General features: G+C 51.0%; 1 protein-coding gene across 1 annotated transcript; it reads right to left on the bottom strand.

The window, feature by feature from the left end:
* Nucleotides 1-4,831: 4,831 nt before the first annotated feature.
* On the bottom strand, nucleotides 4,832-15,801 carry Agtrap (angiotensin II receptor associated protein). Its single transcript, XM_021161558.3, has 5 exons — nucleotides 15,672-15,801; nucleotides 11,649-11,683; nucleotides 9,851-9,956; nucleotides 9,175-9,370; nucleotides 4,832-8,230 (listed from the first exon to the last, which is right to left on the bottom strand). The coding sequence occupies exons 1-5, from the start codon at nucleotides 15,696-15,698 to the stop codon at nucleotides 8,109-8,111; spliced, it is 486 nt and encodes a 161-aa protein (XP_021017217.1). The 5' UTR covers nucleotides 15,699-15,801; the 3' UTR covers nucleotides 4,832-8,108.
* Between the last annotated feature and the right edge of the window lie 6,154 nt (nucleotides 15,802-21,955).

Raw genomic sequence — 21,955 nt, 5'->3', positions numbered from 1 at the left:
GCTCTGTAAGAGACAGCCACACCCTGGGGCAAGAACCAGGTGTGTCTTCTTAGATAAGACAATGGGTATCCAAACCTCAGAGCTGGGGAGTGGCTGAGCTCCTGGTAGGAGGAGTCAGGACTTCAGCTATACAAGCCTGAGGGAGCCAATGTGCAGGCTCCAGAACAAGGTCTGACTTGAGGCCTGGCTATGTGGAACATGGAGGGGAGGGGAGAAAGGGGAGCCTGCAGGAGGGTTATCTGTAGGTAGGACCAAGGTACATAGAGAGTTGTGGAAATGGGGGTTACCAGCTGAGATGAAGGAGAAAGGGAGAAAGGGAAAGAGTGATGGGTGAGCAGCTTACGGTTTGCCCCGTGGTCTCAGAACACTCTCCCCTTTTAGTGCATCCTCAGGTTGCCCTCCAGTGATCCTCGACTCTTCCAAGCATAAGAATCAGAATCTGAACTTGTTCTTGGGCTCTCTGTACCCTATGCTGGACCAGCTCTGTCGCCTTTTTGTTTGTTTGTTTGCTTGTTTTTTAATTTTATGTGCATTGGTGTTTTGCTTACATGGATATCTGTGTGAGAGTGTCAGGGCCCCTGGAGTTACAAGACAGTTGTGAGCCGCCTTGTGCCTGTTGGGAATTTGAACCGGAATCCTCTGGAAGAGCAGCCAGTGCTCTTAACCTCTGGGTCCTCTCTCCAGCCCCTCTGTAGCCTTCCTGTAGGCTGAGAACCCTCACTCCCAGAAGCTTATCCTCCAGAGACTCTGGCCCAGAGACTTACTCTTCAGGAACTCCACCCTTCAGAGGTGGGTGCTCTCCCAAGGCCCTTCCCTCCTGAGGTCCCATGTTTCTGTCCTTCTCAATAGCTCTCCCTCAGGGTGGGTGATGCTGTACCGATCAAGCTGACCTAAGGAAGCAAACCTCTAGAGCCACAAAGGTGCTAGGTGAGCAGCTGGAGAGGACCTGCTGCCACCGCCTTACCAGGCTCAGTGAGCTTACCTGGCCTCAGGACAGCCACAGTCTTTGGGGGTACATTTTCCTTATATCCGGTGGCAGATGTTGGTCCCATGGGTTTGGGGACAGCTGTGCATTCAGTTAGATGGATTGGGCTGAGGTACATATAGCTCAAGGTGAAGCCTGACCTGCATATGTGAGGCCCTGGGTTAGATTCTCAGCCTAGGAACAGGGAAAGGGCACTCTCTGTGGAGAAAGAACAAGATGCCCTGGCCACAGGGCCCTGTTCTCTCTAATACCCTTGGGCCACATCCTCAGCTATTCTGGGCATGGTCCCTCTCTGCATAGGCCTCTTGGGGTCTCTGCTCACTGGCCCACATAGCTTTTCCCTTTTCTGTTGTAATATTTTATTTTTCGTTTGTTTTATTTTGTTTTGTTTGTTAGTTTGTTTGGTTGGGTTTTTTTGGTTTTTTTCGAGACAGGGTTTCTCTGTATAGCCCTGGCTGTCCTGGAACTCACTTTGTAGACCAGGCTGGCCTCGAATTCAGAAATCTGCCTGCCTCTGCCTCCCGAGTGCTGGGATTAAAGGTGTGCACCACCACACCCGGCTTGTTTTGTTTTTTTAAGGCAGCGACTATGCTACCCTGTTGTCCTGGAATTCACTATGAAGATCAGGCTAGCCTAAATCATAAAAGGTCACCTGCTACTGCCTCCCGAGTGCTGGGATCAAAGGCATGCATCACCATGCCCATCTAAGAATACCAAATCCCCAGAAGCTGAAGTTACAGATGCTTATGAGCCATCCTGTGGGAACCAAACTGGTGTCCTAGGTTAGGAGCAATATGGAGTGCTCCTAACCACTGAATTATCTCTCCAGTCTCTCTTCTGTGTCTCCCATCTGATTTGAGAGTTTTTGTTTTTGTTTTCAAGACAGGGTTTCTCTCTGTAGCCCTGGCTGTCCTGGAATTCACTCTGTAGACCAGGCTGGCCTCGAACTCAGAAATTCACCTGCCTCTGCCTCCCAAGTGCTGAGATTAAAGGCGTGCACCACCACTGCCTGGCCTGTTTTGAGAGTTTTTAAAATGTACATCAGGCTGTCCCAAATTCACTATGCATAGCCAAGGATGATACCAAATTCTGGGATTACAGGCTGTGCCACCACACCTACTTTGCGCAGTGCTGGAGTTCAAACCCAGCGCTTTCTTTGTGCTAGTCAAGCACACTACAAACTGAGTTCCAACACAACCTTTCCCTCCCGCTTTTTTTTTTTTATTTATTTTTTTAATGTTCTGCTGCATATACACCTACAGGCCAGAAGAGGGCATCAAATCTTCTTATAGTGGTTGTGAGCCACCACCATGTGGTTGATGGGAATTGAACTCAGCATCTCTGGAAGAGCAGCCAGTGCTCTTAACCTCTGAGCCATCTCTCCAGCCCTCCCTCCTGCCTTAAACATGACAGTAAGCTCTTCTCTCATGCTGCCCACACTTAACTCTCTGTGCCCTGCATGAGCTCCACCTGGCATGTGCCGTAACTGTGTCTAGGGAAGAGATGATTTCACCTGTACATACACAGGCCGCATACAGAACAGCCGGGCACGTGGCTGGGGCTTAGAAACGTGTTAAGTGACTGAACCACGCTAAACACCAGCTCAGCCTTTAGAGACGTTCTGCACCGCGGTCAGTCCTAAGATTTAGTTTGCTGGTTCTAGAAACGAGGCAATCGAGGCTTGGAAAGGCCACCCGCCCGGTTGCATAGCCCTACAGCCTGACAGCTCTGCTGAGAAGGCCGATTTGGAAGCAATGGCGGTTTCCCTGGCCACTCCCGTATTAAGCCCAACCCTCTCACCCCCATGCCCACATAAAGACACTTTTTGCCACCATGGAAACCTAGGGCCAGTTCCCTGCCCTTCAGGACCTGCTCTCAGATGCTTCAGTCTTCCTTGGGACCTTTCCATTGACCAATCAGGTTTGAGGGACCGCTAACGTTTAGGATAAGTGTGAGGTAAAAAGAATATCAAACACACGCGCGTGCTCGCCTAGCTCTGTTCCCGTCCCCAGGGTGCCTTGCGCGTTCCCGAGTGAAAGTTGCAAACCTCTGCGCATGCGTAGTTCTAAAGGCGTGAGCCCGCATTGCTCTGTGCTGAGTATCCGGCCCTGGACCTGCATCTCAGTTGTAATGGATGTGGCTGCGGGCAGACTTCCCCCTGCCCGCCCCACCACTAAGTTGTCTATGGTCTCCAGGCCTCAGGTCTCCCCAGAAATAGCTGGAAATCACCCAGTCTTTTCCTTGCACGCTTTGATGTTGGTTTATTCACGTTTCTGTCCAAACCTCCCACATTTCACATCTTTGCTTGGGTTGTTCCATGGTGCACCCTGCCATGTGTGCTTTTCCTGTGACACCCATAGGAAGATGAAAGACCGTGGGCTCAAGTCTCAAGGCTTGTGCTATTGGGTGGCTTTATCCAAATCCCAAACCTGTGACACCCTCAACTCCACTCCCTTCCCATTTTTAAAAGTGGTGCTGGGGATTGAACCCACGACCAGTGCAAGCTAGGCAAGATCTTTTCCACTAGCTTAGATCCCTAGCTTTCCTCCTACCGTCTTCTTTTAAGTCTGTGTTGAGCCAGGTGTATGGTAGCCTTCTGGAGGCAGAGACAGGCAGATCAGTGTGAGTTCCAGGCCAGCCTGGTCTACATAAGTGAGCTCTAGGCAGGCTAGCACTACATCGTGAGCCAGGTCTCAAAAACAAGTAAGCCTTTAAAAGAAACCTTTGTCGGGGCTGGTGAGATGGCTCAGTGGGTAAGAGCACCCGATTGCTCTTCCGAAGGTCCAGAGTTCAAATCCCAGCAACCACATGGTGGCTCACAACCATCCGTAACGAGATCTGGCGCCCTCTTCTGGAGTGTCTGAAGACAGCTGCAGTGTAGTTATATATAAATAAATCTTAAAAAAGAAAAAGAAAAAGAAATCTTTGTCAATATCTTCCTAAACCTGGTGGATGGGACCCTTGGCCACCTTTCCCCAACCTCGGCTTGTAAACTGCACTGCATCTTAGGTTGTCCCTTGGTTGCTTTTCTGAGAGTCCTTTAAACCTGTCGTGCAGGCTATCAGCCCGCAGGTCTGTCTGCTGCACTGAGTTTCTGCTTTAAACCATGTTCGTCATCTGTGGAATGATTGCCCTCTTTTTAAATTCCCAGCCACCCCAGCCTCTGAAAAGCACACTCCAGTTCCGAGATAGCTCTGCAGGGTCCCTCGTCCACGGCTCCGCTGCCCAAGTTGGTGTGTCCCGGATCAGTTTCCCTTCGGGGAGCGAGGGAGCCCTATGTTCCCTGGTAATGTGTTTGTGTGTGGTGGGGGGAGTTAGAGTGCTCCAACAGACAGGCTGGCTTTCATATTCTGAATCACAGGTAATTCTATCATGTAAAGAATTTAAAATGAAGCCGGGCGTGGTGGCGCACGCCTTTAATCCCAGCACCGGGAGGTAGGGGCAGGTAGATTTCTGAGTTTGAGGCCAGCCTGGTCTACAAAGTGAGTTCCAGGACAGCCAGGGCTATACAGAGAAACCCTGTCTCAAAAAAAAAAAAAAAAAAAAAGAATTTAAAATGAAGTTCATTGTCAAGTCACTGGGGCAGGAAAGCGCTTAGCTCTTTCCAGGCTCAAATCTGGGATTCTGAGATCCACTCTCGGAGATGACAGTGGAAGGTTGGAGCTATCCACTGACTCTGCAGATATGTGCTTCACAGAACAAAACCTCGGAGGATACTTCCAGCCTTCTGATATTGTGTAAAGGTGCCTCCCTCAGGATGATCACACGATTGATAAATGATAGGTATCTGGAGGGGCAGGCTTCTCACCCTTCCCCTTGTGATTAATCACACAGCAATGCATACAATAAGCTTTAACATTTATTGACCATTGAGATTCCACTATTCTCAACCTTCACTAGTCCCTGAGTCACACACGATTTTTATCCTCACTTTATTTTACATTTTTACCGAGTGTGTGTGCAAGCACACACACATACACACGTGCCAAGTGCCATGGTGTTTATATGGAGGTGAAAAGTCTCTTCTTATACATGTCCTAGGAATCGAACCCAGATCATCCGCACTGGCAGTATGTACCCCCTGCCCACTGAGCTATCGCAATAGCCCATCTTATCCCCACTTTTCAGACCAGGAAACTGAGACACAGTGAGATTTTTTGTGTTGTTTTTCGAGACAGGGTTTCTCTGTATAGTCCTGGCTGTCCTGGAACTCACTTTGTAGACCAGGCTGGCCTCGAACTCAGAAATCTGCCTGTCTCTGCCTCCCCACAGTGAGATTTTTAAAACAGTTGTTTCCTATACAGAAATCTCAGGGTACCTTTAGATTTAATTACGTGACAAACTTCCAGCTGATGGAGGAGAGGCCCTGAGGCAAGCAGAAACATGGAGGGGCACCGGTGCTAGCCACCTGCCTTACAGAATAGCTCCATGAAGAGGTGCATCAGGTGCCAGAATAGGTGGGTGAAGAGAAGAGACATGCCCTAGAGGCAGCCGTGGACTAGAGAGGGTCTAGGTGGAGGGGCAGCCCCCCAGGAAGCCTGGCCTGGAGCACTGGCCTGCATGTGGTTAGGAAGTGGTGTGGCTGGATCACTTAGTGTCAGATAGCAGAAGAGCAGATTGGGAGCCACCATGGAGACTGCCTTCCACTGAGTGAGAGCTCAAGAGAGCATGCGTCAGTATCCGAATCTGAATGTGACTGGTTGATACACCCTAAAAGGATAGTTTGTACTTGTGGGAATGTGACAAGCTGTCACCTCCTGGACACACTCTGAAGGTGGGCCTGCAGGAACTACTGATGCACTGAAGAGAGAAGCCAGGAATCATTAACAGCAGGATTGGGGCTGTACCCTGTAGTTGCCACTGACTGGAGAGCCAACAGGAGCACACAGGCTGGTGGGGCACAGGGTGGCCGGGCAGGGTCCAGAAGGCTGTGCTTGTGGGATGGGGCTCTTCAACCAGCTGCTCTCACAGGCACCTGCCTTTGTGCCACAAGGCCCCGTGGTGGTTTGGAAACAGGCTGGCTCCCAGGTTTTAGTCTAGAGCCTGCCGTTCTCGGGAGCTCTCTTACCTGTTGCCTGCAGAGCTGAAGTCACTTGTCCAGTTTGCAAGTCAATTGCTTGCTTGTTCTGAATTGAGTCTTCCTGAGAAACTGCCCCTGAGGCACTCAGTGTTCTGTCTGCCAAACTGCTGGTGTGCCCTACTCAGTCTCCAGAACAGCCCTGCAGGTCCAACCCTCTCTGCAACCAGAGAACCTTGTTTTAAATTTCAAAGGACCAGTTGAGATGGCCTGTTGGGGAAGGGCCTTGTCACTAAAATATGAGTTTGATCTCTGGGTCCCACAGGGTGGAACTGACTCCTGCAAGTTGTCCTCTGACCTCCATGTTAGTACTGTGGCACATGCCTCCTCCACAAATAACTACTTAGGCTGAGCCCCTGCTTCACCTTATTCGTCTCTGCAAGCATGACCTATTCCAAGAGACATGGCACTGATACACCAGGCCTTCCTTCTGCCTAGAAGCTGCCCAGAAACAGGAGAAACACCCTGGGTTTTCCATCTTCCTTGCCGCAGGCCTCATGTTCCCTTCTCCCGCAAGGCCTCTGCAGTCAGGAACTTGACATGCATCCCAGAGCTTTTTTGTTGTTTTTGTAGACAGGGTTTCTCTGTGTAGCCCTAGCTGTCCTGGAATTCACTCTGTAGACCAGGCTGGCCTCAATCTCTGACATTCACCTGCCTCTGCCTCCTGAGTGCTGGGATTAACCACCCACCAGGCAGGTTTTTTAATATTCTGGGTTGTTTGTTTTTACATTTATCTGTATCTCTCTCTGTGTAAAACCTCATACCATGACAAGAGTATGTGTGGAGGTCAGAGGACAACTTTCTCAAGTCGGTCCAAGACTAAACACAGATTGTCACGCTCAGTAGTAGACTCCCTTCACCTGCTGCTGAGCCGTGTCTCTGGGCCCCGGCTTGTGTTTTATACTGTGCTGCATACAACCTAAACAAACCTTAAGGGTTTTGTGAGAGGTTGCTTCACAACTACCGCCCTCTAGTGGCTCACGCTGCTCCTCACTCTGCTCACTCTGGGCTCAGGATGCTGATTGTATGGGATGGTGTTCCACAGAGCAGATGGACCACAGTGACCCCGTTCAGAAGGGGGTGGGGGAGTGTTCACTTTCCACAGATGCTGTCACTCAGCCTCCCTGCCTGTCCACAGGTGTGCAGACAGTCCTTTCAGGACAGTCACCTCAGCCTGTGGTTCCCCATAAGTCTTCAAGTATCTGTCCCCAGAGATCTGGCAGTAAGAGTGGGGGCCCTGGAACCTCAGGAGGCAGTCGACTGTGGTAAGAACGCAGGAGATAGAGGGAGTCACCCATGCCCTGCCTCATGGGTCAGTATCAGAGGCAGTGGTAGTCACTTAGATTCAGAGGACAGATGTCTGTCCACATGCCACACTGACCGTTTGGCCACAGTCAGGCTCCCTGCCACAGGCCCACAGGGAGCCCTTCCTTCCACCAGGCTCTTGACTCAAAGGTGAAATCATACCAAGACAGCAGGGCGGGTCCGTGCTTGGAGCTCAATCGTGGCTCAGACACAGCGCAGCCACAGAACCCCCAAATTTTTAATGCCAGCGCTCTGAGAGGGGCCTCTGCAGAACTACTGCATCCAGGCCTGGGGTTCTCAGGCACCAAGTCATGAGGCCGTGACAGGCACAGGAACTTTGCCCCTTTGCAGAACAGGCTGAGCAGGACCACAAGCTCACAGAGCTTCTAGGAAGGGCTGATCACCGTGGGGCAGCCCGAGCGGCAGTGATCACTGACCCGTAAGGCCTGGCTGGCCCTGAGCACTCTGCGCAGTTCAGTAGGAGTGTGTTATAGTTATGGGGGAGGAGGGGAAAAAACCAACCACAGCTCTAGCCCAGGGGTTAACAGGTGTCTTGAAGGGAGGGGTAGCCTGGAGAATTAGGACTGGGCTCTTTTCCGCTGAGAAGCTAGAGGCTCTTGACCTCCAAGGGCACACGACTCAGGCCACCTCTGTGATAGGGAATGGCGGATGTCCCATTGTAGGTCCAGGTAAAGAAGGTGACAAGAATCCTGCTGGGGACCAGGACGACCAGGGACAGCTTCAGTACCCCCGGGGGGCAGCTTGGCTCTTGTTCTCCAGGCTTGCAAAGGGGTCTGCAGCAGCGTCTGATGATGAGTCAATTGTCTGGTAGGCACTGTGCTCCTGAGAGGGTCCGAAGAAATCTAGAGGACAGGGACATGTGCATAGAGAAAATGAGACCCTGGGGTTTTTGCTAAGCACAGATGGATCCACCGTCTGCCGTGGCTAGAGTTCAACACCATGATGCCAAGGACAACGTGCAGTAGCAGAAGCCCAGACACCAAGCCTTTAGCAGGCAGCATCCACTTAATCCTAGCATCTGTATGGGTGGATCTGCAGATGAGAAGATCTGCAGATGTGGCATGTGGTCAGAGAGACAGGCTGATTTGATAGGTTCCAGCCTAGACATCAGGTCCTATGGTCAGTGGCTCCTGGCTGCTGTGCCAAATCTGCCCCAGAAGCACTGATGAGGGAACTGAAGAGGGGTAGCTAGTCCTCAGCCCACGCACTTTTCTCCTGCTCTCCTAAGTCACCATTTCTAGAAGCCGCAGAGCCTGGCACAGCTGCCGCACCCAGAAGGCTGGGCTGAGGGTACAGGGCAGGACAGAAGGCACCTGTGTCTCCCACATTTCTCCCTCTGTATATTTGTCCTGGGGCCATGAACAAGTCCCAAGGGCAGTGGACCTTCCTTCCTTCTCCCATCCCTTCACACCCAGGCAGGTCTAGGTTAGCACTGAGATAAACCAGAGTGGGCAGCCATAGGCCACTCTTGCACTGGCTCAGTACTGGCTACCTGGGGACCACACCCAGCTCCCATAGAATAGGGTCAGAGAGGGCAGGACAGTGTCTTGGCCCACCACCAGAGAGGACAGTATGGGCTGGGCCAGAGGCTAGAAGGTTGGCACACAGGGTTCCCCACATGGCAGGAGAGCACACCCCCAGAGCCAGGGCTGGCCGGAGACAGAAGGAAGATGTCCCTGGGGCAGAGGCTCCTGGCCACTTCTGTGAGCCGAAACCTCCCCAGCGCCCCTTGTGCTCTGGGCCAAGGGAGGGCCACCAGGGGGAGGCGGGGTAGAGCAGGACTTACCGGGGCGGAGGGGGAGCTCACCCCCTCGTTCACGGTGCATGTGGTAGACAAGGCAGCAAGAGAAGGGCTTCAGCAGCAAGCTGAGGATGGCCATGCCGGCACCGAAGCGGCCAGTGTCCCCAATGGCAACACTCGAGTAGAAGATGCTAATGTAGATAATGTCCAGGAAGATGGTGGCAACCAAGCCACCAAGAAACTGCAAGGGACAGCATCACAATATCATGGCTACTGACACTCCATCAGACCCCAAGCTACACACACACACCAGTCTGGTGACTGGCAGCCTGTGACTGGCACCTGTGTGGCCTAGGAGCACGACACACAAGTCTGGCTCTAGCCTGTTGCCCCAGAATTCCTCAGCCCCATCTCCTGCCGTTGAGGTCATAAGGGGCCTGTCTCCAGAATTTCTGAGAGGGACAGTCCCTTGGAGTCCATACTTTCTGTTTACACTGAAAGAAGACAAGGAAAACCCCCTTTGTAATTCTCCTAAGGAGCCACTGGGGTTCTGTGACCTTTCCCCCTGTCTGTCTTGGAGGGGGACAGCAGCAGAGGTGGGTTGCTGTGTGGCTGGCCTCACTAGGTTGCCATGTGCAGAATAGCAAAGGGTGGGGTATGAGGGAGAGAGAAGACAGGGGCAGACGAGGGGTGCACGGCCAGTTTCCCCACTTTAACTCACCATGCCTATGGCATCTATAGAGTCCCGCTGGGCCACAGCCCACACACCCAGGGCCAGGATAGTGAAGTTGCCCCAAGCATAGGAGCTTGAGAACACCAAGCAGCCCCTGCACAGAGAGACACACACTGTCAATCAGCTAGTCACCGCCTTGAGCTGCCCACCCCATCCACACAGTTCCTTCCCCCTGCTCCAGGGTCTTAACCTCCTCTGAGAAGTCACTCCTGCCCCTGCAGGCAGTTATTGAAACAGCAGGCAGTGTGAATCAGATCATGTGACTCCTCCACACCAACCTTCCCACTGGTTTGGAATAAGATACCTTTTTTTGCTGTTGTCTATGGGGTTCCCACGAGAGCCCCACCCTTACCTCCCGGTTGCTACACCCTTAAGGCTTCGTTTTCCTGAACAGGCAGCCGTTTCTTGCCATCTTTTTTTGTTTTGTTATGTTTTGTTTTTGTTTTTCGAGACAGGGTTTCTCTGTAGACCTGGCTGTCCTGGAACTCACTTTGTAGACCAGGATGGCCTCGAACTCAGAAATCCACCTGCCTCTGCCTCCCGAGTGCTGGGATTAAAGGCACGAGCTCAAAAGTTGCCTGAGAGATCCACTCTCATGCAGGCCTGACCAAGTTCCTCCCTGCTCAAGTTTTCAGAGTGTCTCTGACATTGCCTACTAGTTTGCTTGCAGAGCCGGCTTATCACAGTTAACACGGGGCACTTCCTGGGACCTGGCTCTACCCCACGCGTTCTAAATTCATTCGTTCACAGCTGCTCTTCGGAGGGAGGTGTTGTTAATGAGTCTTATTTTACAGACTCAAAGTCACCGACTTAATAGGTGACTAACCAGGTCACACAGTCGCACAATGAATGGCCATGAGGACTGACCGATCCTAGGAATGGGTGAGGAGAAGGTTTTATTGTAGATATGAGAGAGAGACAGCAGAGGTATCCGCAAGGGTCCCGACTGAGCATGGCCAGCAAAATGAGTAAGGCCATGGGAGATGTGGGGGAAAGCATCAGAGGAAGAGAAAGGAAGAGGTCGAGAGGGGCAGAGACAGAGTGGTCCAGGAGAGGAGCCAAGGGCAGAACCAAGACAGCAGGTAGCCAAAACAGAATCAGAAGCTGGGGGAAGGGAAGCCCAGATTGTGGGCTGGAGAGGGTCTGGGTAGCGGGCCGGAGTGAGAAGGGCGGGGCCAAGGGCACTGAGTGATGCTGGGGGAACTGGATGGGGCCACGTGTACTGCGTCTGGGTTTCTTTGGGACCAGACCATTAGCAGAGCTGGGACTGGAACACTGGAATTAGCAATTAGGCCAAGAGGTCCGATGTTTTCCAGTCCTCCTTTCCTCTGTCTCGGGAAAGCAGGTGTAAGCTCAGCCTAGTCACCAATGTGGAGCTGCAGGGAAAGTGACACCCCACCCCCTGCTGTTTACATCGCTTACAGCTGTTGGCCTGGGCACTGCCCTTCAAAGCCTGCAAAGCACACGTGATCTCAGTGGTTTCCTGACTTACTTTAGGCAGCTCCAGACACACGACTGAAGTGACAGCGAGGTCAAGCTGCAGCTGTACCCCAGAGCCCCACTTAGGGGCTTGGTTAGTACGCACTGCCGCAGGGGCCTGTCCTTATCCCACTGTGTAGATGGAAGACAGATCCAGCCCTGCGCAGAATGAACTGCTAAATGTGATGGACTGAAACAGTGCAGAATGGGACCTGGCCAGGCAGACAGGTCCCGGGAGCACTGACCCCAGGTGACACAACACACAGCCAGAAGACGTGGATACAGCCAGACACCCAGAGTCACTTACCAGGTTGTCAACAGCCAGTGAACCAGGAGAATAACCTGTAGCACAAAAATAGGGGTTGGGTAAGTCTGTGAGTGCAAAGGCACAGCCCTCAGGAGGAAGAGGCAGGTGGGCCTCTCTGAGTCTGGGGCCAGCCTGGTCTATGAAGAGAGTTCTAGGACAGCCAGGGCTGTTACACAGAGAAACCCAGTCACAAACAACAACAGACAAACAAAACAACAAAAGAAAAAAATAAGAGAATAAGCCTCTCATGCCTCAGTTTCCCTCTCTTTGTAAAGGGAATATAATCAGCCCTCAGTGATGGGACTTCCAAGAAAGCTGCCGGGAGAAACAGAGCCAAGTGGCCCAGCCCTTCCTGGAAATGCACAGCGGTAGGGACCAGAGGCTTCTCAAAGAGAAACTGGGAAGGGCCAGGCAACAGGCGGAATGGAGCAGAGCCAGAGCAGGGGGATGGGGAGGGGCGGGGTTATGGGGGACTCTCTTCTCCAAACAAGGTCAACAAGCTAGGGCAGCAGGGGTCACTGGTGCTGGATGAGGAATGCAGGCCCTCTCGGTGGTGGAGATGGTGTGTGTACCACACATGGAGCATCTATCCCAAGGGAACCTTGACTTCAGGGAAGCAGGAGCTTGCCAGTGCTTGTCACCTGGGGGGGGGGGGGGGGCGGGGGCGGGGCAGGGATCCTCACTCTGAAGTCATTCCATCCATGAATCTTCTGCCTACACTGCCTCCAGGGCCAACTGGAGCAGAACTCACTAGAGACTCAGTGCACCAGGTCCAATCAGAAAGCCAAACAACAGCCCAGCTGCAAAGCCCAGATCAACCACCCCTGTTCTGAGCTTTCTTTCTGTCTGGCTTTGTTTCAGGGGCTTGCAAAGGTAGACCTGGTTTCTGATCTGAGGGTTGTTCTCTTGTTTGTTTGTTTGTTTTGTTTCCTCCTTTTTTGGTCTTTTTTTTTTTTTTTTTTTTTTTTTTGGTTTTTTGAGACAGGGTTTCTCTGTAGACCAGGCTGGCCTCGAACTCAGAAATCTGCCTGCCTCTGCCTCCTGAGTGCTGGGATTAGAGGCGTGCGCCACCACGCCCGGCTTTTTTTAGTCTTTGAGACAGGGTTTCTCTGTGCAGCCCTGGCTGTCCTGGAACTCACTTTGTAGACCAGGCTGGCCTCGAACTCAGGAATCCGCCCGCCTCCGCCCAGCTGGTCTGAGTTTGTAATCTCCTCATCGCCCTAGAAGGCACAGCTTGTTTCCCACCTCTTATTACAGTGAACAAACTGATGTGTAGAGAGGCCAAGCAACCTCCTCAGTGTCACACAGATAACTCTGTCAGAGCCTGGCCTTAAAACCTCGCCCCGAAGCCAGCACTCTCTCCACTGTCAGGATCTCCAAGGTCAAAGGCAGGGCAGAGGGAAGTGAAGTTCAACTTAGAAAAGGGTGGGTCAGCAGAAGTCTAGGGGCCTAGAGGATTAATTAACCTTTGTTTGGGGCTATGGACTGTGGTTTGATGGTAGAAAACTTGCCTGGCATGTGGTACCCTACCACAAGAAAACAAAACAAGCCTTTGTTTACCACTCCCAAAGGAGGAGGGGTTCGGGATGTCCCAGACCTCAACTTAAAACATCCCTGTGTGTCCTGTGCAAACATTTGGTGGCCTATTAGACAAGGCAGTAGGATGCCCCCAGGATAGCTAAATTCAAGGGCTACCCAGGAGGAGAGGCAGGTCCTCTCTGGCGGATCATCTGGCAGACTTTGGAGTCAAACCATGGAACAGATCTTAACACATGAACTTGGGCAAGTCTCCATACATACAACGGCCACCTGCTCTTCAGCGCAGCAGGGACTCTGTGGCTCTGGAGGACACTGTGGTAGAAGTGTGTCAAACACTCAACACACAGGCCTCATCGCTGCCTCCCACTCCCCCACTGCTCCTCTCAGGGCTTCACAAGTCTAGTCCAACCTGAGCTGCTTCAGTTTAGCTCCTGCTTAAGACAAGCAAGAAGCCCAGTTAGGGACCCGACTTCTTTCACAGAGCCTGGGCCAAGTGCTGAGAAGAGCGGGTGTCTTTTTAAAAGACAGAGGGTGGGCTGAAAGGGGCAGCCAATGGTGTCCCAGCTGCCTTCCATAGGGATACCAGATCTTGCAGACAAAATAACACAACACCCAGCCTCATTCTGAATTTCAGATTGTGAATGATGCAGTGTGTCCCCAATACTGAGACACACGGTAAGGCTTTGTCCTTGATGCGAAGCCCAAAAGTGACTGGGTGTCCTCCCTACCAGTTACTTCACAACCCCTAGTGCTCACTTGCTTCTGCCTAGCCCCTGATAAGATCCTAGGAGCTCAACGGTCAGATCAAGGGACGGCCTAGTGTTTGCACGCTGGGCTGGAAAGCCTGCTATCTTACCTTTGTGATGGATACACTGTACTTATCAGGTTCTAAAAGCTGATGTAGGCCATCAAAACCAAAGTTAGCCCAAAGCAACAATACCAGGAAGTGCAAACCACTGGAGCTGGGTCTTTAGGGGTTCGAATCCTGACTGTACCACTTATTTCTTAGGAGACTCTGACAATTTCCTCATATGATCTAAGCTGAAGTTTGCACCCCGATAAAAGAACAGGGCTCCTCTAGGTCAGGTATGTTGGTGCACACCTTTAATCCCAGCACTCAGGAGGCAAAAGCAAGCAGATCTCTTGTCAATTCAAAGACAGCCTGATTTATATAGTTAGTTCTAGGCCAGCCAGAGCTAGATAGCAAGTCCCCCACTCTAAACAAAAACGACAGAGTACAGCTTCAGCTTTTTCAGCGGAGGACGGAGACTAATAAATACAAGCAACACAGGTTGGGGATGCAGCTCGGTTGGTGGAGTGTTTCCTTATCCTGCAGGAAGCCCTGAGTTTCATTGCCACTACTGTGTAATCCTGGCACTGGAGAGGTGGAGGCAGGAGGATCAGAAGTTTGAGGCAACCCTCAGGTACACAGTAAGTTCAAGGCTACACAGTAAGTTAGTACGCGAGATCCTAACTCAAATGAATAAAACATATCATCCCGTAAACATCACATTTTTCTCACCTGTTCCTACGTCTTATTATTATTTGTTAGTGTGTGGTACTGGGATGGAACCCCAGGCCTGGGGTGGGCTACTCAAATGTTCTACCATTGAGACTTGTGCTGTCCTCGTAATTATTCGAGCAGAATAAGGCAGAGCCTGACCTCCAGGCTGCCTCCGAGTCCTGCCTGTAAATCTGTCCCTAGATAATGGATGGCTCAAGCCCATTCCTTTGCTCCAATCTCCCTCCTGCTGCTAGCCAGCAGCTTAGGAATGGGAAACCGGCCAGAGCAAGTCACAGCCCAGCCCCGGTGTAATCACACAACTGCTCCAAAGGCACGTCTATCTTCCGTCCCTTTCCTCTCAGACACCAAAGGGTGCTAAATGGCTTAACACCTGGGAGTCTTAGGGTTTCACGGAGCTGGCAACAAAGGCCCAAGATGGCCGGTTTACTTCCAGGTCCACACCGCTCTGGCCGAAGCTAAGTGGCCAGCACCTCTGTTGCAAACGAGGAGGGCTGAAAGAGAAGAAGAACTTAGGAAATGAAGACATCCTAAGCAGCCCAGCTGCCCAGAGCTCAAAGTAGCCTCTGGGGTTTTTGATTTTAGGAAACCTCTGAAGTTCCTGCTTCTTAATTATGAAATAAGGACGCTGCATGAGGAAATTAGGGAGAAGCAATTGTTTGGGGACAGCGGATTTCTCCTAACTTGAGTCAGCACTCAGACAGACCCACCCGGACTGCACTGACCTCTCAGGAGGATAGATGTCCCTGTCCTGCTGTGGGGGACACCAGGAGCTCAGGCCCGGGCGGTCCGGTGCCCGTGCCAGCCTGGGTCTGTCCTGGAGGGGCGGCCCTGTCCGTCTCTGTCCCCAGGTGTCCCTCTCCGTGTCCGCCGCCTCCTCCCCGGGGCTCTGGACCTTCCCTTCTGCTCCGACTTTGTTCCCCAGGTTCCTGGACCCCCGCCCGCCCCGGCCGCGCGGCCACCTTCAAGTTCACGGCAGGCAGCTCCATCCCGACCCGGCGGAGGGCACCTGAGCGACGGCCGCGGGGACTCCTGGGCTCCGAACTCGGGAACAAACTTCCTGGCCCCGCCCGTCGCGTTACGCCAGTTCCAACGGCGGGAGGCCAACTCGCGCGCCACGTGACTGCAGCCGGTTGCTAGGAGACGGCGTCCGGCAGCTGCTCTTGCTGCTAGGCTCAGGCTCCTGCTACTACTACTGCCTAGGCCTCTACCAGCTCCTGTGCTTCAAGCAGAAGGTCGGGATTTCTGCAGCCTAGGGCTCAAACGGGTTGCTTAAGTGGGATCGAGGTGAGGTGGTGGGACCACCTATGCTAGGGGAACCTGGGGCAAGCAGGCAGAAACTGCGGGTGCGGTAACAGTTGGTGTCTGCCCAGGACATCCTCTCTCCTCTCACTTCCCTTGCACAAGAATTAGAACAGTGCCTACCTCATCATCTTTGTGAGGGTCAGTGAATGAATTCATGTCCATGAAGATAAAAAGTGGGGGCTGGAGAGGTGATTCCCTGATTAAGAGCACATATTACTACTTTTTCTAGGGTTGGGTTCCCAGAACCCACGGGGCTGCTCACAATCATGTACTTGTGATACAACCACCCTCTTTTGTCCTCCGCAGGCTCCAGACACACAGTGCATATACACACACAGGCAGGTAAGACATTCGTACACACAAGATAAAAATAAATAAATCTGAAAAAAAAATCGAAGCTCTGTTCTTAGTGTATTAAATTTCCCTTCCAAGCTTATTGAATTTCAAGAGAATTTCATAGAATACATTAAAAAGGAAGGAAGGAAGGGGAAGTCGAGGCAAAGATATAATGATATCAAAGCCTGCCTGGCTTATAAAGTAAGACCATGTTTATGTCTTATTTATCTACTTAGTGGGGTGGGTGGATACATGCCACACCATGAGTGGGGAGGCGAGAGTGTGGCTGGTTCTCCTTCCATCCTGGGTTCTGAAGCCAGGGTCAGGAAAGGGAGACAGGACCTGAAGTCAAGAAAGGGACTTTCCAGCTGATGGCTGATAGCCCCCACCACAAGGGTAGGAGAGACTGGAGGACTCTAGAGCCCAGAAGTTCAAAGCCAACCTGGGCAACAGTGAGACCTTGTCCAAAAATGAGGGGGTCAGGGTTATAGCATCTGTTTACCACAGCATGGACAAAGGACGGTATCAGCATAGCCTAGGTAACGTTCCAAATGATCAGAGCTGTGCCTGGTGTCAGTGGCTGATGCACACAAGCTTTAGGGAGTTCACTTGCCCAACCTAGCAAAAGTTGGAAGACATTCAGTCTGGACAATTAGCAGGAAGTCTCCCCTGCTGAGCCTTCAGACCTGCTGAGAGCTCTCAGGAGACAGGAGCTGCCCTGCCTGGGCTGGTGGGTGTGGATCCTGTCAGGACACAATTGCAACTTGTTCAGGTCTCCAGAAGAATAGAAGCCATATGGGAACCCATGAGACCCCCTGGGTGGACACAAGATGACATCTAGGTCACAGATCCCCAGATAGGACTTTTCTTCTGGGAAGATGAGAGAAGTTGGGGTGGGGCAGACCTAGTTTAATAGCCCATTTGAAAGCACAACCCTCAGTCCCCAAGGAAGGCGATCTACAAGTCTGCCATTGTACTGGACAGCTATTCTGATTTTGTTTCTAGGCAGAGTATTTCTGTGTTGTCCAGGCTGGCCTTGAACTTGAGAGTGCCCTGTTCTATCCTCCCAAGGGCTGGGATCACAGGCACGTGCCTTTACCTGGGTCTAATTATGGTTTACTGCATAAGTTTATTTAACTGTTATAAAAATTATTTACATTAGCAAGTTGTTTCCATACCTGAATGGCAATACATCCTGTGATGTTTATTTCTTAATCATGTTTTTAAACATAGTTTGTATGTTGATATGTAGGCATACATTCCATGCCCCTATGTGGAAGAGGACCAACTTCCTTGAGTTGATCTTCACTTTTCTACCTTGTTTTTGAGCGAAGGTCTCTTCTTGTTTCTACCATTTTGAACACACCAGGTTAGAATCTGAGTGATCCTCCAATCTCCATCTCCCACTTTCTGTAGGAGTGCTGGGATTACAGATGCACACTACCACATCTGACGTCTTACATGGGTCCTGGGAATCAAAGGCCAGTCATCAGGCTGGTGTGGCAAGTGCCTTTAACCACATAGCCATGTCCCTGGCCCTTTAGCGTGGGCTTTGTGAAATATTTATGTATTTAACTCTGGTGTGTATGTGTGTGTATTTATGTGCACATGCATATATAGGAGTCTGCAGAGGTCAGAAGAGGCACTGATCCTTTGGAATTGGAGTTGCAGATGGCTGTGAGCCACAATATGGATGCTGGGAACTAAACCCAGGTCCTCTGCAAGAGCAGTAAGTATTCTTCTTAATTGCTGAAGCATCTCTCCAGCCCTCTGTACCGTTTTTAAGGGTTAGAGTGTAGCTCAGTGGTAGTGCATTTGCCTCGTATGTGTATGTACACACACACACACACACACACACACACACACACACACAGAGAGAGAGAGAGAGAGAGAGAGAGACTGTTGATTTTGCTCCTTTGGTAAAATGCTTGCTTAGCATCATGAGGCCCTGGGTGGTATGTCTAGAACTGTATAAACAGTGTGGTGGCATGCATCTATAATCTCAAAACTCACTCAAGGGGCAGAAGTAGGAGGATTCAGAAGTTCAAGGCCAGCCTAGGCCAAATGAAACCCTGTTTCCTTGTGGTGGTTTGAATGAGAATGCCCCCCCCCCCCATAGTCTCATATGTTTGAATGCTTGAGTCCTACTTGGTGGAACTGTTTGGGAAGGATTAGAAGGTGTGGTCTGGTTGGAAGAGGTATCACTGGAGCAGGCTTTGAGGTTTCAAAGCCTACACTATTCCCAGTTATCCGTCTCTCTGCTTCCAACGTGTGGGTCAAGATATGAGCTCTCAGCTACTGCCTGCCTACTGGCATGCTTCCACTGTAATAATCATGGACTCTCACTCTCTGGAACCATGAGCCCCATTAAACCTTTTCTTTTATAAGTTACTTTGGTGGTTTGAATAAAATAGTACCCACAGGCCCGTGGGGAGAGGTACTGTTAGGAGGTGTGGCTTTCTTGGAGTAGGTGTGGCCTTGTTGGAGGAAGTGTGCCAGTCTCTCTCCTGTTGCCTTTGGATCAAAATGTAGAACTCTCAGCTCCTTCTTCAGCAGCATGTCTGCCTGTGTACCTTCATGTTTCCCGCCATGGTGATAATGGACTAAACCTCTGAACTGTAAGCCAGCCCCGGTTAAATGCTTTTCTTTATAAGATTTGCTGTGGTCGGGCCGGGCGTGGTGGCGCACGCCTTTAATCCCAGCACTTGGGAGGCAGAGGCAGGTGGATTTCTGAGTTCAAGGCCAGCCTGGGCTACAAAGTGAGTTCCAGGACAGCCAGGGCTATACAGAGAAACCCTGTCTTGAAAAAACCAAAAAAAAAAAAAAAAAAAAGATTTGCTGTGGTCATGGTGCTCTTTACAGCAATAGAAAAACAACTTAGACACCCCTCCCCCCAAAAAAACAACTTAGACCCCCCCCCCAATGTCCTCGAAGGGTTCTGCCCCACACTCAGAAGGAAGAACGCTGCAGAGAGGCCAGGAAGCATCTAAGCAGACAGGCCCTGTATGGTCTGACTAGATCAGCTCCTCACACTTCTACACTGTGTGCTTTCAAGGCACCTAAGCATAAAAACAGACAGCGCCTCAGGGCCTTTGGGTCTTTGTTTCTGAGAGCTCCCATGTCATACAGACCTTGGATTTTCAATACATGTCATGCTTTTTGTATGTAATGAAAACATGGTCACTCTGTAAAGAGAACACAACCCAGGCCAAGATGGAAGGGATGGAGCCAGGCCAGGACTGCAGACGGTCTTCATCCCAAGCAAGCTGGGGCCAGAGGTGGGAGAGGACACATGAAGGACCGGCTAGCTGGGCAGCGTGTACACAGAGGAACAGCATCGGTAAATGGCAAACAAAGGCTGTGTAAAATGTATCGTAAGATTCGTCTGCACTGCCGCTCTCCCCAACCTCCCTGCCCCTTCCCCTCTGCCACTGAGTGTCTGTGTCCTTGAGTGAGTCACTGGTCCTAAGTGGGGCAGTGACATCAGATCTGAGGCAGGGAGTGGGAAAGGGCTTTAAAATGACTTCAGCTGTCCTGTGCTTCCAGAGGTAGGAGATACCAGTTTTGATGTGAGCCACTTCCTTCCCTAGAGGACAAGCCAAGCTGAAGAAACAGAGCAGAGAATATAGTCCCAAACTCTCTCCGAAAGGCACACACCACTGTGAGGAAGTGGGGACCAAGAAGCCTTTCAGAGAAAGGCCTTGAGGGGAGAGCCCTGGCCCCTCAACAACTCAGGGAATGTCTTCCATTGGATTCAGTTTGCTCCCCCATGGTGCCGATGTTCATAGATACATTGGCTCTGGGTTTTTTGGCCTTGGGTGTGGCAGGACTGGAGAGAGCCTCCATTGGGCAGAGAGGTCCTTTGTTGTTGTTTTAAGACTTTATTTTGTGGGGGCTGGTGAGATGGCTCAGTGGGTAAGAGCACCCGACTGCTCTTCCAAAGGTCCAGAGTTCAAATCCCAGCAACCACATGGTGGCTCACAACCATCCGTAACAAGATCTGGCGTCCTCTTCCGGAGTGTCTGAAGACAGCTACAGTGTACTTACATATAATAAATAAATAAATCTTTTTTAAAAAAAAGACTTTATTTTGTTTTATGTGTATGGATGCTTGCCTGCAGGTATGTCTGTGCACTGCCACAGATCGGCCCCCCTCAATCTGTGTGGAATCAGGGGTTCCGGCAGGTGGGCATGGAGTCGGCGAGAATTGACAAACAGATGCAGACATGAGAGAGTGCTGAATCTGAATGTATTTTGTCCAAACACCAGACTTTTAATACAGAAAAAAACAAAAAAATAAAAAAACAAGAAAACTAGGCAAACACATCTGCCAAGTTACATTGACACAAAACAAAAAGAATGCATACATAAAAAGATGGCGAGAGCCAGGCTGAGTTTATCGCTGAGAATAGGAACAATCCTTAATTAAAAAGATCAGCTAAACACAGGAGCCAGGTGAATGCTCTGATGCAATGCTAGTCTATTTTTAAACCCACCACCAGGGGTTCTTTAGTAAATACCTGATTATGCCGTATTCCTCTGGGCCTAGTGAACCTCATGCAACAACCCACCTATTTCCTAGGCCATTGTGTATTCCGGTGTTTGGGTGTCCTAAGTAATTACTATGCAGACTAGCCCTGAGCTTTTCTAGCTCCTTTTCAAGTAAATTGTAATGCCTAATTAGTTTCACTGTCTCTACTAGAAGTGAATTTGAATGTTACTGAATAGGTAACATTCTTACTGAATTCCAACTCATGGTCGACTTCAGGGATTTTCTAGGAACCATTGGAACACTGGTGGAGGCTTAGCTATATGTCAAAATCAATCCTTAAAGGCATTTATAAGAAAACAATACTGAGCCGGGCGTGGTGGCGCACGCCTTTAATCCCAGCACTAGGGAGGCAGAGGCAGGCGGATTTCTGAGTTCGAGGCCAGCCTGGTCTACAAAGTGAGTGCCAGGACAGCCAGGGCTACACAGAGAAACCCTGTCTCGAAAAAACCAAAAAAAAAAAAAAAAAAAAAAAAAGAAAGAAAGAAAACATTACTGAAAGAGAGCACACGGATCCAAACACCAGACTGACGCGGGGGGGGGGGGGGGACGGGGGGGGGGGAGGGGACAGGGAATGCCAAGGTTCCAGGAGGCAAAGTTTCCTTGAAACTCCCTGCCTCAGGACTGCTTCCAGGCTTTCAGGCCTGTAATGTGTCACTACTGGAATGGATGTAGCAGCGCACCATGTGTATGAAGTTCCCAAGAATGCCAGGTCCCCTGAACAAGACCATGTTTTTTAGGTGTCCTTTAGAGAGTCTGGAACAGGACAGTATAAAAAGCTGGTAGTAGGCCAGCACTGGTCACGCACACCTTTAATCCCAGCCCTCAGGAGGCAGAGGCAAGTGGATCTAGGAGTTGGATGCCAGGATGGTCTACAGAGCCAGTTCCAGGACAACCAGGACTACACAGAGAAACCCTGTCTTAGGGGAAAAAACAAACAAACAGAAAAAGCTGACAGTGAGGGGCTGGTGAGATGGTCTAGTGGTAAAGAGCACTTGCTGGTCTTGTAGAGGACCTGGGTTCAGTGCCCAAACCCCCACAGACGGTTTACAACCA

The sequence above is a fragment of the Mus caroli genome, unplaced genomic scaffold (genome assembly GCF_978045245.1).
Source record: "Mus caroli unplaced genomic scaffold, Mus_caroli_1 scaffold_6, whole genome shotgun sequence".
NCBI classification, from domain to species: domain Eukaryota; kingdom Metazoa; phylum Chordata; class Mammalia; order Rodentia; family Muridae; genus Mus; species Mus caroli.
The sequence above is the reverse complement of the archived record's forward strand: the minus strand, read 5'-3'. Positions and strand labels throughout refer to the sequence as shown.